Source organism: Ochotona curzoniae, unplaced genomic scaffold (assembly GCF_017591425.1).
Source record: "Ochotona curzoniae isolate NIBS_2020 unplaced genomic scaffold, NIBS_Ocur_1.0 scaffold_4506, whole genome shotgun sequence".
NCBI lineage: Eukaryota > Metazoa > Chordata > Mammalia > Lagomorpha > Ochotonidae > Ochotona > Ochotona curzoniae.
In genome coordinates, this window is record NW_024467119.1 from 49,907,890 (window position 1) to 49,922,286 (window position 14,397).

The 14,397-nt window shown below is 36.8% G+C and overlaps 1 protein-coding gene across 6 annotated transcripts in view; it reads right to left on the reverse strand.

The window, feature by feature from the left end:
* FAM241A (family with sequence similarity 241 member A) overlaps positions 1–14,397 on the reverse strand; it is a 50,597-nt gene that overhangs the window by 12,450 nt on the left and 23,750 nt on the right. For 3 of the 6 annotated variants that reach the window (XM_040967348.1, XM_040967349.1, XM_040967350.1), the window contains one exon: positions 8,264–10,732. In XM_040967348.1, the coding sequence (XP_040823282.1) occupies positions 10,487–10,732 (246 nt within the window). In that variant the 3' untranslated portion in view covers positions 8,264–10,486. Of the gene's footprint in view, positions 1–570; positions 661–6,387; positions 6,467–8,263; positions 10,733–14,397 lie in introns of those variants that run through there. The other 3 variants (XM_040967351.1, XM_040967353.1, XM_040967352.1) reach the window with 3 other exon arrangements.

Below are 14,397 nucleotides of genomic sequence, written 5' to 3' on the forward strand. Positions count from 1 at the left end.
CAAATAGGGAAGCAGAGAAAGAATATCCAAACTGGAAGACAAAATTTTGTAAAGAACTCAGACCAAACAAAAAAAGAAACAATTAGAAACACTGAAACAGTGTTTGAGATTTATGTCATTGTATTTAACAACCTAACATATACATCTAAGAATTTCCTGGTTGTGTGGAAAGAGAATGAATTAGAGGAGTTATTAAATGAAATAATAGCAGGAAGCTTCTTTCAGTTGGAAAAATAAAGGGATATCCACGTAGGGGAAGCATATATAAATTTTAACAGGCACGATCAGAGAAGACCTTCACCAGTGCAGAGTATAGTCAAGATTTGAACAGTAAAACATAAAGAAAAAGATTCTAAAGGAGGAAAGAGAAACACCAGATTACTTTCAGAGGACTGGTAGTTAGACTGAGAGTTGATTTGTCATTAGAAACTCCCGAAGTCCCAAAAGGAACACACACACACCAATAAAACCTATCAATCCAGAATACTTTATCCAGAAAACCTCCTATTTATGAATGAAGGTGAAATAAAGACCTTCCAAAACCAACAGAAATAGAAATCACCACTCATCCAGTCTTACCAATGATATTTAAAGATGTGCTACGCAGAAACAGAGATAGTCATCATTACGAAAGTGACAAAAATGAAGGCAGAAAATTTCCTAGTAAAAGCTCAAAGGAAATCCAAATCAAAAAGGATGAATATTTATGGAAAAATCACAGGATTAACTATATATGAATAATAACCACGAATATAAATGGCCTAAATCCTCCATTAAAAGTTCAGGCTGGGGCCCGGCATGATAGCCTATTGGCTAAAGTCCTCGCCTTGAACGCGTCAGGATCCCATATGCGCGCCGGTTCTAATCCTGGCGGCTCCACTTCCCATCCAGCTCTCTGCTTGTGGCCTGGGAAAGTAGTCAAGGACAGCCCAAAGCTTTGGGACCCTGCATCCACGAGGGAGACCTGGAGGAGCTCCAGGCTCCTGGCTTTGGATTGGCTCAGCACCGGCTGTTGCGGTCACTTGTGGAGTGAATCATCGGATGGAAGATCTTCCTGTCTGTCTCTCCACTTCTCCAATAAAAATAAATAAATCTTAAAAAAAATTACAAGCTGGTTGAATGGGTTAAAAAATAAGATATATCTAGTTACTGCCTACCAGAAATACTCCATCAACAAAGTTACACACAGACTAAAAGTGAAAAAGAGAAAAAAATTATTCCATGATAATGGAAAACATTTGACTTTCAGATATAAGACTTTATCACAGACTGTTGAGAGAAAGAAGGGCATTATCTAATGATTAAGGGATCAATTCAACATGAAATTGCGACTGTAGTAAACGTAGTTGCATCCAATGTCAGGGAGCCTGGCTATTTGATTAAATGTTAATGGCTGGAAGGGGAGACACAGACTCAAATACAGTAATGGAGGACATGAAAACTCCACTTTCATCAACAGACTGATCAATCAGACAAATAGTCAACAAAGAAACAACAGAACTATTCTACACTATGGACCAAATGGACTTAATTTATATCTACAGATTAGTTCATCCCATGGCTGCAGCATATACAATCTTTTTATCAATGCATAAAACTTTCTCTAAAGTAGATGATACACTAGGCAACACAGCAAGTCTCAACAAATTAAAAACAACTGAAGCCAAACCATGTACCTTTCCTCATCACATTGGAATGAAGCTGGAAATATGTGACCACATGCAGATTGAACACATTCCTGAATGAATAGTAGCTCATATAAAAAAAATCAAAAAAGAAATCCAAACATTTCTAGAAATAGATGACAATACCATATACTGAAACTTACAGAATACAGGGAAAGAAATGCTAAATGGAACGTTTATAGCAAATAATGAGTACATCAACAAGTTGGCATCAAATAAATGATCTATCAATGCATCTCAGGGTCCTAGAGAAACAGGAGCAAACAGAACACAAACTTAGTAAGGGGAAGAAATAATGAAATGTAGAGAAGAAATAAACCAAACAGAAACAAAAAGCAACTAATTGACCACTTGGCCAACCAATCCAGTAAAAAGGGAGACAATTTCAATTAATACACTCAGAGATGAAAATGATATTACAGATTTCACAGGAACCAAAAGAATGAATCAGGAATTACTACAAACAGCCATATGGCAACAAATTGTAAAACCTAACAGAAATGGATAGACTTCTAGACACATGAAATTCACAAAAATTCAGTGATGAAAACAGAAAACCTAAACAGATTAGTAACTAGAGAGAGATTTAATCAGCAATAATGATCTTCTCAACAAAGTGAAACCCAGGACCAGATGGCTTCATTGCTAAATGCTACCAAACTTTTCATGAAGAAATAATTTTCAAGTCTTCTCAAACTATTCAAAACAATTAAAATGGGGTGAATCCTTTAAAACTATAAGGCCAGCATTAGTCTCTGTATCTCCTTCTCTCTGTGTATCTGCTTTTCCAATAATAAAATAAATGTTTAAAAAAAGGTTCCATTCACAGTAGTTAAAAAACCTTAGATATCTTGTAATAAAGTTAACCAAGAAGGTCAAAGTTATCTACAATGAAAATTATAAAACATTAAAGAAAAAAAATAGAAGGAGAGACAAAACAGTGGAAAAAAAAATTCCATGTTCATGAAGAATTAATGTGCTGAATATGTCCATACACTGAAAGCAGCTTACAAATTCAGTGGGATCATAATCAAAATAAGAAGGATATTCTTCTCAGACTTAGAAAAAAATGATGCTAAAATTCATTTGGAGACATAAGGAAGCCCAAGTAACTAAAGAAATTGTAAGCAACAGAAACAAAGCCAGAAGCATCACAGTACCACATTTCAAGATGTACCTCTGGGCAGTTATAGATGAAACAATGTGGTTCTGGAATATATAAGGGACTCAAAAAGCCCCTTATATATAAGATAGACCCTTATATACAAGTCCTTATGTATAAGGCAAACAATTCATTTAATAAATTGGCAAACATGAACAGGCATTTTTCAAAGGATGAAATACAAATGGTCAACAGACACAGACGAGAAAATGCTCAGGATCAACAGACATTAGGGAAATGCAAATAAAAACTACAATGAGATTTCACTCCATACTAGTTTGAATGGCTAGCATGCAGAAATAAAAAAAGTAAATAAATGCTGGAAAGGATTTGGGAGAGGCACGTTATTACACTGTTGATGGGAGTGTAAACTAGTATAACCCTTATGGAAGAGGGCATGGATATTCCTCAGAAATCAAAAATAGTTATGACTCAGCCATTCCACTGCTGGGAATTTACCCAAAAATGAAATTAGCTCATAAGAGTTATGAGCTTGGCTATTCACAGCAGCTAAGATATGGAATCAACCTAGATGACCATCAACCGATGACTTGATAAATGAGATGTGGTATGTATACACCAAGGAATAGTACTCAGGATAAAACAAAATGCTATCTTTTGCAACAAAATGGATTTAGCTAGAAACCACTATTCAGAGTGAAATAAGCCAGTTCCAAAAAGTCAAACATGATATACAAAGTACAAAAAATATAATGTATGAGTAAAATTGACATTTTGGGATTTGATTATTGCTTATAGCTCTTGCTACACTTTTGAGTAACAGTAGTTTCTCTGCTTACTGCTCATTGAATTCTTTATTAGCCTTATGATTATAGAATTAACTGAAAGTATGTCATTGTAAAAAAATCAAAAGAAGAAATAGCTCAGAAAGTAGAAGGGAGGGTGGAAGCATGGGCAAGAGGGAGGAGGGGGGCAGGGGTAGACAATGGCTAAGGTTGGGCCAAGCTGAAGTCAGGAGTCTAGAACCCCATTCTAGTCTTCCATATGGGTGGCAAGCGGCCAAGCATTTGCATTATCATTGTTTACCTTCTCAGATGCAGGGACCTGGATTGGAAACGGAGTAGCAGATTTGAGTCAGGCCTCCAACACAGGATGTTGACATGGCAAGCAGTTAGCTCAACCCACTGCACCAGGACCAGGACCAGTCAAACTGGTCCAGGTGCAATGAGTCAAACTGCTGCTTTCAATGCAGCCATTCCGTACTGGCATGCCAGGTAGTCCTGCTTCTGACCTAGCTCCCTGATAATGCATCATGAGGGGAGCAGAAGAGGCCTAAGTGCTTGTTTCCTTGCCAGCCAGGATGGAACTCCTGATTCTTGGCCTGGATCAACTCAGGCCATTGAAGCTATTTGTTGAGCAAATAAGCAGATGCAAGAGTTTTTTTCTCTCTGCTTTCCAGATGAGTAGATAAATCTTAAAAGAAACGTGCTGCACTGCAATGCTGGTCCCTTAAAGCATCCTCAATCTGATAACCTTTTCATTTTACTACAGGTGAACTGGGATGTGGCCACATTGTAAGTGAGGCACCACTTATATCATGTAAGATGTTCCAATTAAGCAAGTCAAACAAACAAAACCCCTGCCTGAAAGCCACTGGTTTGACAGTTAAACAAATACTCTATGGGCCCGGCGCGGTGGCGCAAGTGGTTAAAGGTCCTCACCTTGCCGCCCGGGATCCCATATGGGCGCCGGTTCTAATCCCGGCAGCCCCGCTTCCCTTCCAGCTCCCTGCCTGTGGCCTGGGAAAGCAGCAGAGGACGGCCCAAAGCTTTGGGAACCTGCACCCGCGTGGGAGACCCGGAGGAGGCTCCTGGCTTCGGATCGGCATGGTATCGGCCTGTTGCGCTCACTTGGGGAGTGAATCATCGGACGGAAGATCTTCCTCTCTGTCTCTCCTCTCTGTATATCTGCCTTTCCAATGAAAAAATAATAAAAATAAATCTTTAAAAAAAAAAAAAAAATACTCTACATTACATAAAAAATCAGTGCATTGTTTGTACAAGACAATTTAGTCATGTTCATTTTCATTCATTTTCTCGTAACACCTAAGAAGTGTTTCCTGTTTGTGGTCATTTCTAGTTTGTTCTTAACCTTTATTAAATAATAAAAGTACACTTATTTTTAATATCACATACCTAAAACTATGAAAATCTATTAACAAAAATAATCATGATGGGCAGAGTAGGGCATTCAGTAGATATCAAATCTCAAATCTGGATGGTTTTTGAATATTGCCTTACTCCTAGGAAAATAGTTATGATCAGGATATATATATATATAATTTTTAAAGAAAGATTTATTTTATTTTTATTGGAAAGTCAGATATACAGAGAGGAGGAGAGACAGAGGAAGATCTTTTGTCCATTGATTCACTTTCCAGGCATCCAGAGCTGAGCCAATCTGAAGCCAGGAGCCATTTTTGGGTCTCCTGCATGGATGCAGGGTCCCAAAGCTTTGGGCCATCCTCCACAGCTTTCCCAAGATGCAGGGAGCTGGATGGGAATTGGGACCAGCGAGATTAGAACCAGCGCTTATAAGCAACCCAGATGTGTGCAAGGCGAGGATTTTAGCCAATAGGCTACCACACTGGGCCTTATCATTTTTGTTTTTAAAATTATGTCATCCACTAGTTCTTCACAATATTGTGGACAATTAGTAGCTACTAACAACTATCAATAGCCAACTAACTACTTCTGTTTTAGTATAGAAGTGACTGTGCTCTGTGGTACTTTGGATAACAGTCAAGGAAACTCCCAACTAATTAAGCTGATGAAAGGTTAAATGATAAAACTTGGCTGAAAAGATACCAACACAACTTTTTAAGTCCAGTAATGACTATGTTTTGGACCTTAGTAGGCATCTGTAGGTGTTAATTTAGTAACTGTCACAACACAGTCAAAGTGAGAAAAAGATGAAATGTAACCCAGAGGCAGAGGCTCTGGTTTTGTTTTCTTCAGTTTCTGTTGCCTGGGGAGCTGCCTGCACACAACACGTCTGCCTTCTGCTCCAGCAACAAGGATGAGGACAGCAGACACGCTCTAGCCAAACTCAGGGGATAATGTCCACACCTGATGTGTCAACAGTAGCTGACAAGTTGAACAGCTGGACAGATTCAGAAGAAACACTCAAGAGTTTAGGATTTTAAAACAGAATTATTTATTAGAAAGAATAACAAGGAACTGTATATACATGTTTTTCAACATATATAGTCTGGCTATTGGGCTATATTCTTTTTTTTAAAGATTTATTTATATTTATTGCAAAGTCAGATATACAGAAGGGAGGAGAGACAGAGAGGAAGATCTTCCATCCGATGATTCACTCCACAAGTGATCGCAACAGCCAGACCTGTGCCGATCCGAAGCCAGGATCCAGGAACTTCTTCCAGGTCTCCCATGTGGGGTGTAGGGTCCCAAGGCTTTGGGTCGTCCTCAACTGCTTTCCCAGGCCACAAGCAGGGAGTTGGATGGGAAGTGGGGCTGCCAGGATTAGAACCAGCGCCCATATGGGATCCTGGTGCTTTCAAGGCAAACACTTTAGTGGCTAGGCCATCGCGCCGGGCCCATGCTGTATTCTAATAGCAAATTTATTCTGGAGCCTAAAATACAAAATTTATATTTGAGAATTCCTAGTTATGGCTTCAGAGTTTATGAAAAAATTAAATTTAGTAAAGTTCTTTTGAAAAATACTGGGCAAAAATGAAATTTTGGTAGTATCATTGACCTTGTGTATTGTAAAATCTTTTAGAGAAACAGTGAATTAACCAAGTACAGCACAAAATATATTTCCTCTTAAGTAATACAGTGTATTATAGAAATATTAATTATGTATGCAAATAACAGTAATATTCCCCATTAAAAGGGAACAGATCATTCTCTCTATGCTCAATGAATATCTTTTTGGAGTCAGAGATTACCTAAAGGACAATCAACTCTAAATCTTCATTAATATAGGAAGAACATTTATACATAAACGTGTATATTGACAGATATTTGAGCACCTGTTTTCTGCCAGGCATTGTATAAGGCCCTGGCAACGCAATTATGGATAAGATATATTCAGTCTCTGCCCTTGTAAAGACCATATTCAAATGGAATGAGCCAATACATAAGTTACTACAACATGGTAAGAGAAGTTCTGATAGGGAAAGTAAGGAACCAAGAAATGAAGTACCAAATTGGATTTAAAGGAACCAGGAAAGTCTTCTTGTAGGGAATGACGTCAACATTGAGGCCTTAAGGCTAGTTTTGCAGGAGGATATTAAAGGGATATAGTAAAAAATGTGAAAAGTTTGGAAGTGAGAGAACATGTCTCCTTCAGTGAACCTATACAAGAAACTGAGAATAGCTGAGAACTGTGAAGGAAGGGTGATATGGTAGCATGGAAAGATGAAGAATGCGAGAACTGGTCTACGAAGGACCTTGCAAAAACACTCAGCACTTTGTCATAATGGCAACAGAAAAAAATACAGAAAAGATTTAGGTCAAGCAGATCAGAGTTTTAGAAAGATTACTTTTAGAAAGATTACTGTAACTATGAAGTGGAAAATGTATGCAAAGGAACAAATTAGAATTATGAGGCAGAATTCCAAGTGAGATAATTACACAATGGACTGTTAACAATTGTAGGAATGTAGAAAAACAGATTAAGGACATTTTTTGAAATAAAATGGTCAAAGCTTGCACATTAGCTATAATGTGGGCAGTGACGGAAGGACAAGAGCCCAGGCTGTCACCTGTCATTCCTAACTGGACAGACAGGGAGAGGAAACACAGGCAGAAAAGATGTCGGAGAAGAAAGCTGAGCCCCTTTCTCTGAGCATCTTAGAGGAGTTGCTGACATGTAACTATTGAATGAAGCCACGGGAGTGGTGGCATTGTTTTTAGATGATAAGTGAAGTGATGAGAATGCAGGCTGTTGGACTAAATGCCAAGAACAACAAAAATTAAGTGTTGGGCAGAGAAACAGGAGCTACAAAAGACCACAAGTCCATGGTAATCCTAAAGCCATAATGTATATGCTATTATATATATTTGCGAATTCTATTATTAAGGGTACCAACAGGTATACAAGTTTTATTTGATATTTTTTGTCACCTATACAGGTATATATTGGACATTAAAGCATTTTAAATAAACTGAAATCATAAATATTTAAGAACTATCTTAAAATACAATCTATAAACAAACAACCTTGGTTACTCAGTACCAACTTTGACTAGCTTCGATTTCTATTTTAAATAAATTTTTACTTATGATGGAATTTGTGTTTCTTCAGTTTAACAGTTTTTCTTTTTATGAATATTTGGATATCTTTTTATGAATATATATCAATGGATATGAAGCTCACTGCCGGCTCACACAGATTCTGTCTGATCAAAACTCGTGACTGACTAGAGATGTTTCAGAAGACAACTGCGACCCATAATTCCCATGAAGAAAAGATCCAAAGCGTTTAGACTGGTTGATGGAGATTTAAGTCATATATTTTTTTTGTGTTACAAAAAATGTGCATTCTAATATATTCTATAAAGGAAATATTTCATGTTCATCAAATAGGAAGCTTTTTCCCTGAATGGCAAAGTAAAAGATTTAATGGTATACTGCACTGACATACATACATACATACATATATGCCTGATTAAGAGAATAGCAGCAAAGTATCTCCTTACGTTTCATAAAATTTAATTCATACCTCATTAACACCAGTGCAAAGATGCATAGTCTTGAATAGTAGAATAAGTGATTCCTATTAAAATTTACTTTAAAAATATTTTCAACATTAGGCACTGGTAAGGCCAGAACTATTATTATGTACATTATATCTCTGATGCATCCCAAAGGGAAATTATACTTTCTTGTAGCACTGGAGAAAATGAACTTATTCATATTTTATGCAGATATACAAAATTTCATGACTTCTAGTGAAAACCTCCAATTTACTATACACAAATGAAAACACCTTTTTTCAAACAACTTGCATTTATGCTAAGCTCGTAAAGATTGTTATAAAAATACCATAAACTCAATAAAAACACAATGATAAAGTACAAAGTCTTTTGTTTTAAAAGTCAAATTTTGAAAGGCTGGTATTTCTATAAATGCACAATACTTTTTGGTGCCCCCTGACTGGTATTTTTGTTTAGGGTCACCTTATTTTAGACATCTAGGTTTATTACTTTTCATTATTTTCTGCTTTACAATGTAAAGACTGATGTAACAAATTTTTAAAATAAGATGGTAAGAAAACCTTACAAAGTTGAACAGTGAATACATATTTTAATTATTTATCATACCAAAGATAAAAATGTCCCATTGCCTAATTTTCTTTGTATGTAACTTGAATTCCTATATAATCATCTTAACTACCTTTCCTTTGTTTATACAGTCCTTGAGTCACATGTGTAAAGATTTTAGGATCTTTAACAAACCCAAAATATCACTGAGCCTTTTTCCATTTTCAAAGTACGCTTCAAGAAATACTTATCCCAATAAAATTCTCCAATTGCTGAAATAAGACACAGTAGTAGCATAGCTAGCCAACTACTCACTTGCCTTTAGTCTGGGAAAAATATTATTACTATTGGCTGTCAAGCTCCAAATTTGAGCATTTGGCTTTTTTTTTGTACTGTAATACTGTACTTCCCAATACAGATAATTAAAAAAAAATCTGATTTTGTTTCTTGATTGTAAAATATTAATCAACTTTTTGAGAGAAGTCCATGTAGAATAACTGCTAAGAAAACCTTTAAAGTTATAAATTCCTGAAAAAAAAAAACACAGAAAATGCTTTTTTTCTAGGAAAAATATGCAACTTGTTAGATACAAGAAACTACATGCCACCATAGGGTTCAGCCAACCAGCCAACCATGGACGTGGTTTATGACACTTAAATATCTCACTAAAAAAAATTAGCACCAAAATTGTCAAAATTTCATAGGGTATTATGAAGAAATTTCCAGGCTCAAGTGTTACATTATACTAAAGGTATATTTAACCTGGGATCTTTCTCCAATAATAAATATATTCTTTCCCATTTTTAGAAATGTGTGAATTTTACTTCTCACCACTCTACTAAGGTAGTGTGTATGGTAATTATCATTTACCTTTATTTGGGCTAAGCAGGGACAACAGAATGCAAATATTATCCAAAGAACATGGTGTCATTAACAGAAATCCAAATATTGCCCAAATAATCTCGCAGATCTGGAACAATTTTTCAGTTTAAACTTATTTTTTAACTTGCTTCTCCCTTTTTTTCTAAAATGTTTTATTAGCACTCTGTAAGAACTATATTACTTGATTGGAATTCCACTTTCTGCTACTTACTTGCTCACTATTTGGTTGGAATTATGTAAGATTCCGCATGGGAACAGAGATGTCTGAAGGACACAGGATTTTAACTAAGCTTATGTGTATTCAAAATCTATGTTTGCCCATGTTATGAACAAGAGTTGAACTGAATTTTAAACAGTATTTATATGCAAATTTAATTATAAAACAGCTAGTATAAAAGTTAAAACAAGGAAAACTTTTTGGGGTTCCAAAAAAAAAATGTGTAACTTCACCAATTACAGAGATGGCTACCAATTGTCAAACATCCATTAACCTGCCATGTTTCACTGCTGTACATAAATAATGACAAGACAAAGAACAGCAACCAGTCCAAGAGCTTGTAGGCCAAGAAACCACAGCATAACCCAGAAGAAAATGACTATTACTGGTTCCACAATTCGTTCTCCAAGATACATCCTTGTGAAGCCCATGCTGAGGAGGCTTTTGTTCAGTTCACCAAAGAGAGTTCCCATCTTCCTGTAGTCATCTCCAACAGGCTCGCCAGCGAGGTTTCGTGATTCCTCAGTATCCTTAAAAATAAAAAGACAAAACAAAAATATTAATGTAAAATGAGAAAAATGTGAATACCCTTAAGATCTAATAGATCTATCTACTAGCTCTGCCTTATTTTTCAAAGGACTGGGCATATTTCTGATAATTATTCAGTAACTTGTTAGCAATACAAAAGAAATGTTTCTTTTGATGGACAGATACTTGGAGATACTTGGGGGAAATAGCTGTATTTTCCTAATAGAATACAATAAATTTTCCAATAGTTCTAAAGGATACAGAAAGCAAGAATTCACTGATTTCTGTAGGACTACCGGAATGCTGGTTTACATAATGAGCAAAACAGCTGGTTCATTTTCACTCATTGTGTCGTTCACCAGGATCACCCATAGATGACTGCTTAAATGAGCAGTCGTGTGTGCATTTCTGATTGGTGACTTTGCTTTCACAACAATCTTTGCTGTCAGCCTTGCTTTGTGAGACAAGGCCCGTACAGCTTAGACTGGTCAGCTTCATTTTAGTCCATTCCTTTACTACTAAGGCTTCAGAGTACTGGGCTCAGCTGACTGCAACATGTTATGCTGTCTAGTACTGAGCAGTTCTCAGCCTATAATCTTTCAGTCTCAACTCCAGCAAGCTTCAATGTAGGCCCTTGAATGGTTTTTTTATTTAAATCTACAGATGTCCTAAATGCTGTCTCTTAATTTTCATTAGGAGAAATAGAAAAAATGTCCATGTGTACCCAGCCATACATGCCAGAAAATACTATTTTTATTGGCTTCAACTTTTATTATAATTAAGGCCATCACAACAGTTATTAAACTATTTTCTTTCAGCTACAATCCTATTCTTTGTTAGGCCCTGCCAATAAATGGGTTGGAGAATACTACACATGTGAAGGAAGAAGGAATATGATTGTGTTTGATTCAAATGAGTCTCTTTTTCTTTTTAAGTTTCCTTTGTTAATTTGAAAATTGGAGAGAACTTTTATCCTGTGATTCATTCCCCAGTGTCTACAACAGCTTGGTCTTGGCCAGGCTGAAGTCGGAAGCCAGGAATTTAATCCAGGTCTCCCAAGAGGATGGCAAGGACTCAGGATCTGAGCTAGCATCTGCTGCCTCCCGGGTGTACACGAACAGGAAACTGGAATCGGAGAAGACAGCACTGGGATCCACTCAGGCACAGATGGGAAGATCCGAGTGTCCCAAGCTCCATCTTAACCACTGTTACACCGATGCGGCTCCAGAGTTTCCTGACCGTGTTAGTCTTAAACAAAAGTTCTTGAGCTACATTAGGGCCTTCCAGTAGCTGCAGCTGATTGAGATCTGTAGGTTTCCTGACACTTGGCAATGTGCCTTCTTGATATGCCAGTTCCAACATGGGGGTATTTCTTTCTGAGATTTTTGATTCTATCCTCTGAAGTCAGACACAGCACTCAATAAACATTGACTCATTTTCAAGCGTTTTCAGGTCCAGGGGTGCCTTTTCTCAGTATTGTTAGGTTCTGCAATTACATTTCTTTGCTGCCCCAGTTCTAGGAGTGGTGTCTGCTCCCAATTGTTGCTATTTCAGTATAGTGTCTTTAAAACTTTAGCGTATGTTAGATTGGTTTGGAGGAACTGTTAAAGCTCAGACTGCTGGGCCCACTCTCTATGGTTTTGATCCTGCAAGGCAGGACTGACACCTGCACTCTGAAACTGTGTAATTAACAAGTTCACCAGTGATGCTTATGATGCTGGTCTAGTGACCTTCCTGTGAAAATCACCACTTTACTGTTTTCTTTCTGCCTTTTTGTTCTTCAATATCTAGTTAACAATTACAAATATTAAATCTCCTTGGTTAAAATAATCAGTACAGTTTCTCTCTCCTCACATGCTCCAAGTGCAACCACAAAAGAAAAACTATTGTGATTAAATTGATTAAATCTATTTTGGGGGAATCAGGATTCAACGAGTTATTTAACACCTACTTGTTCATGACAGGTAGAGGACCCAGAATTAACCACATGTTAAAAAAGCCTTTACATGAAGGATTTCATGTAATTACAGGTATTAACTACCATTAAGTATGTTCTCGAGGCCAAAGGAAAGCAAAGCTATTTTACAAAAGGGTGTGCCATAAAAATCACCGGTTACAAATAGCTAATGTATCGGAGGAAGTTTTAAAGCACTCTTGAAACACCTCCATGAACGTTGATTCCTTCAGTGGAAACCAAAGCTTGATCGTTTCAGTCTTTCATCAATAACTAGCTAAAATCATTTTTCATTTTAAAATGACGGCTATAGAAAGCCTTCTATATTTATGTTAAAATACATCTTTAAAGTAAGAGACTTACAGGAACCTATTTGCTTAAATTCATCTGACAAAATGGTTTCCAATATGATGCCAAGAAAGTGGACTTTCTCTCACATTCTGGTAACTTACATAGGACACAGTAACACTGGCAGTGATGACGTGGTGGGAAAATGAGACTCAATGGGACATTATTGTTAAGTGTATATTAAGTATTGGGGCCAAAATTACTTCTGAGGTATACTTACATACAATTTTCAGTTTTTGATTTTCATTTCTAGCAGAAACACGATGAGAAAAAATATGCTGCTGTTTAGAGGTCAGATTCAGTCTGAAGTTTATCAAATTAATTTTCCTGGGTCTGTTTCATACTAGGGATGTATATGATTACTTTTGATACTGGTAATTTTGTCATAATTTGTGTATCTTTCTTTCCTTTTAAGAATTCATTTCTGGATTACTTTTTCCATTACTCATGATGTGCCATGACTGAGTTAATTTTATATTTTTCAGCTTTCTGTACTTTGATATGTAGCATGATATTATACTACATTAGAAAAAGACTTGTTCTTACCTGATGGTAAATTTCTCTCTTCCTTAGGGCTGAATTTGAAGACTCTTCATTTAGATAGTAATTCTTCTGGTAGCTTGTCCCTTTCTACTTATGCATTTAACATTGTTAACATTATTTCTAGCCTTTGCTTTCCATTCTTAGAGTTTTATTTTTTAACTTCCCAATTTTTTTGTATCAGTCTGTGTGCTCCTTGTTACTGAAGATTTTTAGGACTTTGTGTATTTTTGTGGTTTCCAGAGAAAGAAAAGTTACCCAATTTGAGAGAAAGCTCTGTGAAGATTTATTCTAAATTCTTGCTCAAATGAGTTAAATCTTCAAATTCAGATTTGCGAATTTGTTCAGGGGAAGACGTGGGTGTTGTGGGAACTTGGAGAATTCATGAAGGCCTAGAAGCCAGGTGAAGAGTGATGATCACACTGCCGCAGCCCCTGAGAACAGCTCGGGTAAGCAAAACGGGAAGTGGAAACCTAGTAAGGCTGGGCCAGGGCTGGGCAGGTTGTGGCTTCTGTGGTCCCCCTTTCTTCTTTTTTATCATGAGAAAATTCAAGTACACACACAATAAGAGAAACAGTCCAATGGGTTCCTCCATGCGGACCGACCAGTGTAAACCCTGGAAGGCAGTGATAAGATCTCAAGTAACTGGTTCCCTGTCACTCACGGGGAAGGCCCAGATTGAATCCACAACTCATAGAGCCCAGCCTCAGCTGTTGCAGGAATTTAGGGAATAAACAAGAATATTGGAACTTCAATAATAATAATAAACACAGCTGTAGTATTTGTGGAGACATCCTAGATATAAAGTAGTCTAGTTAAGATTAA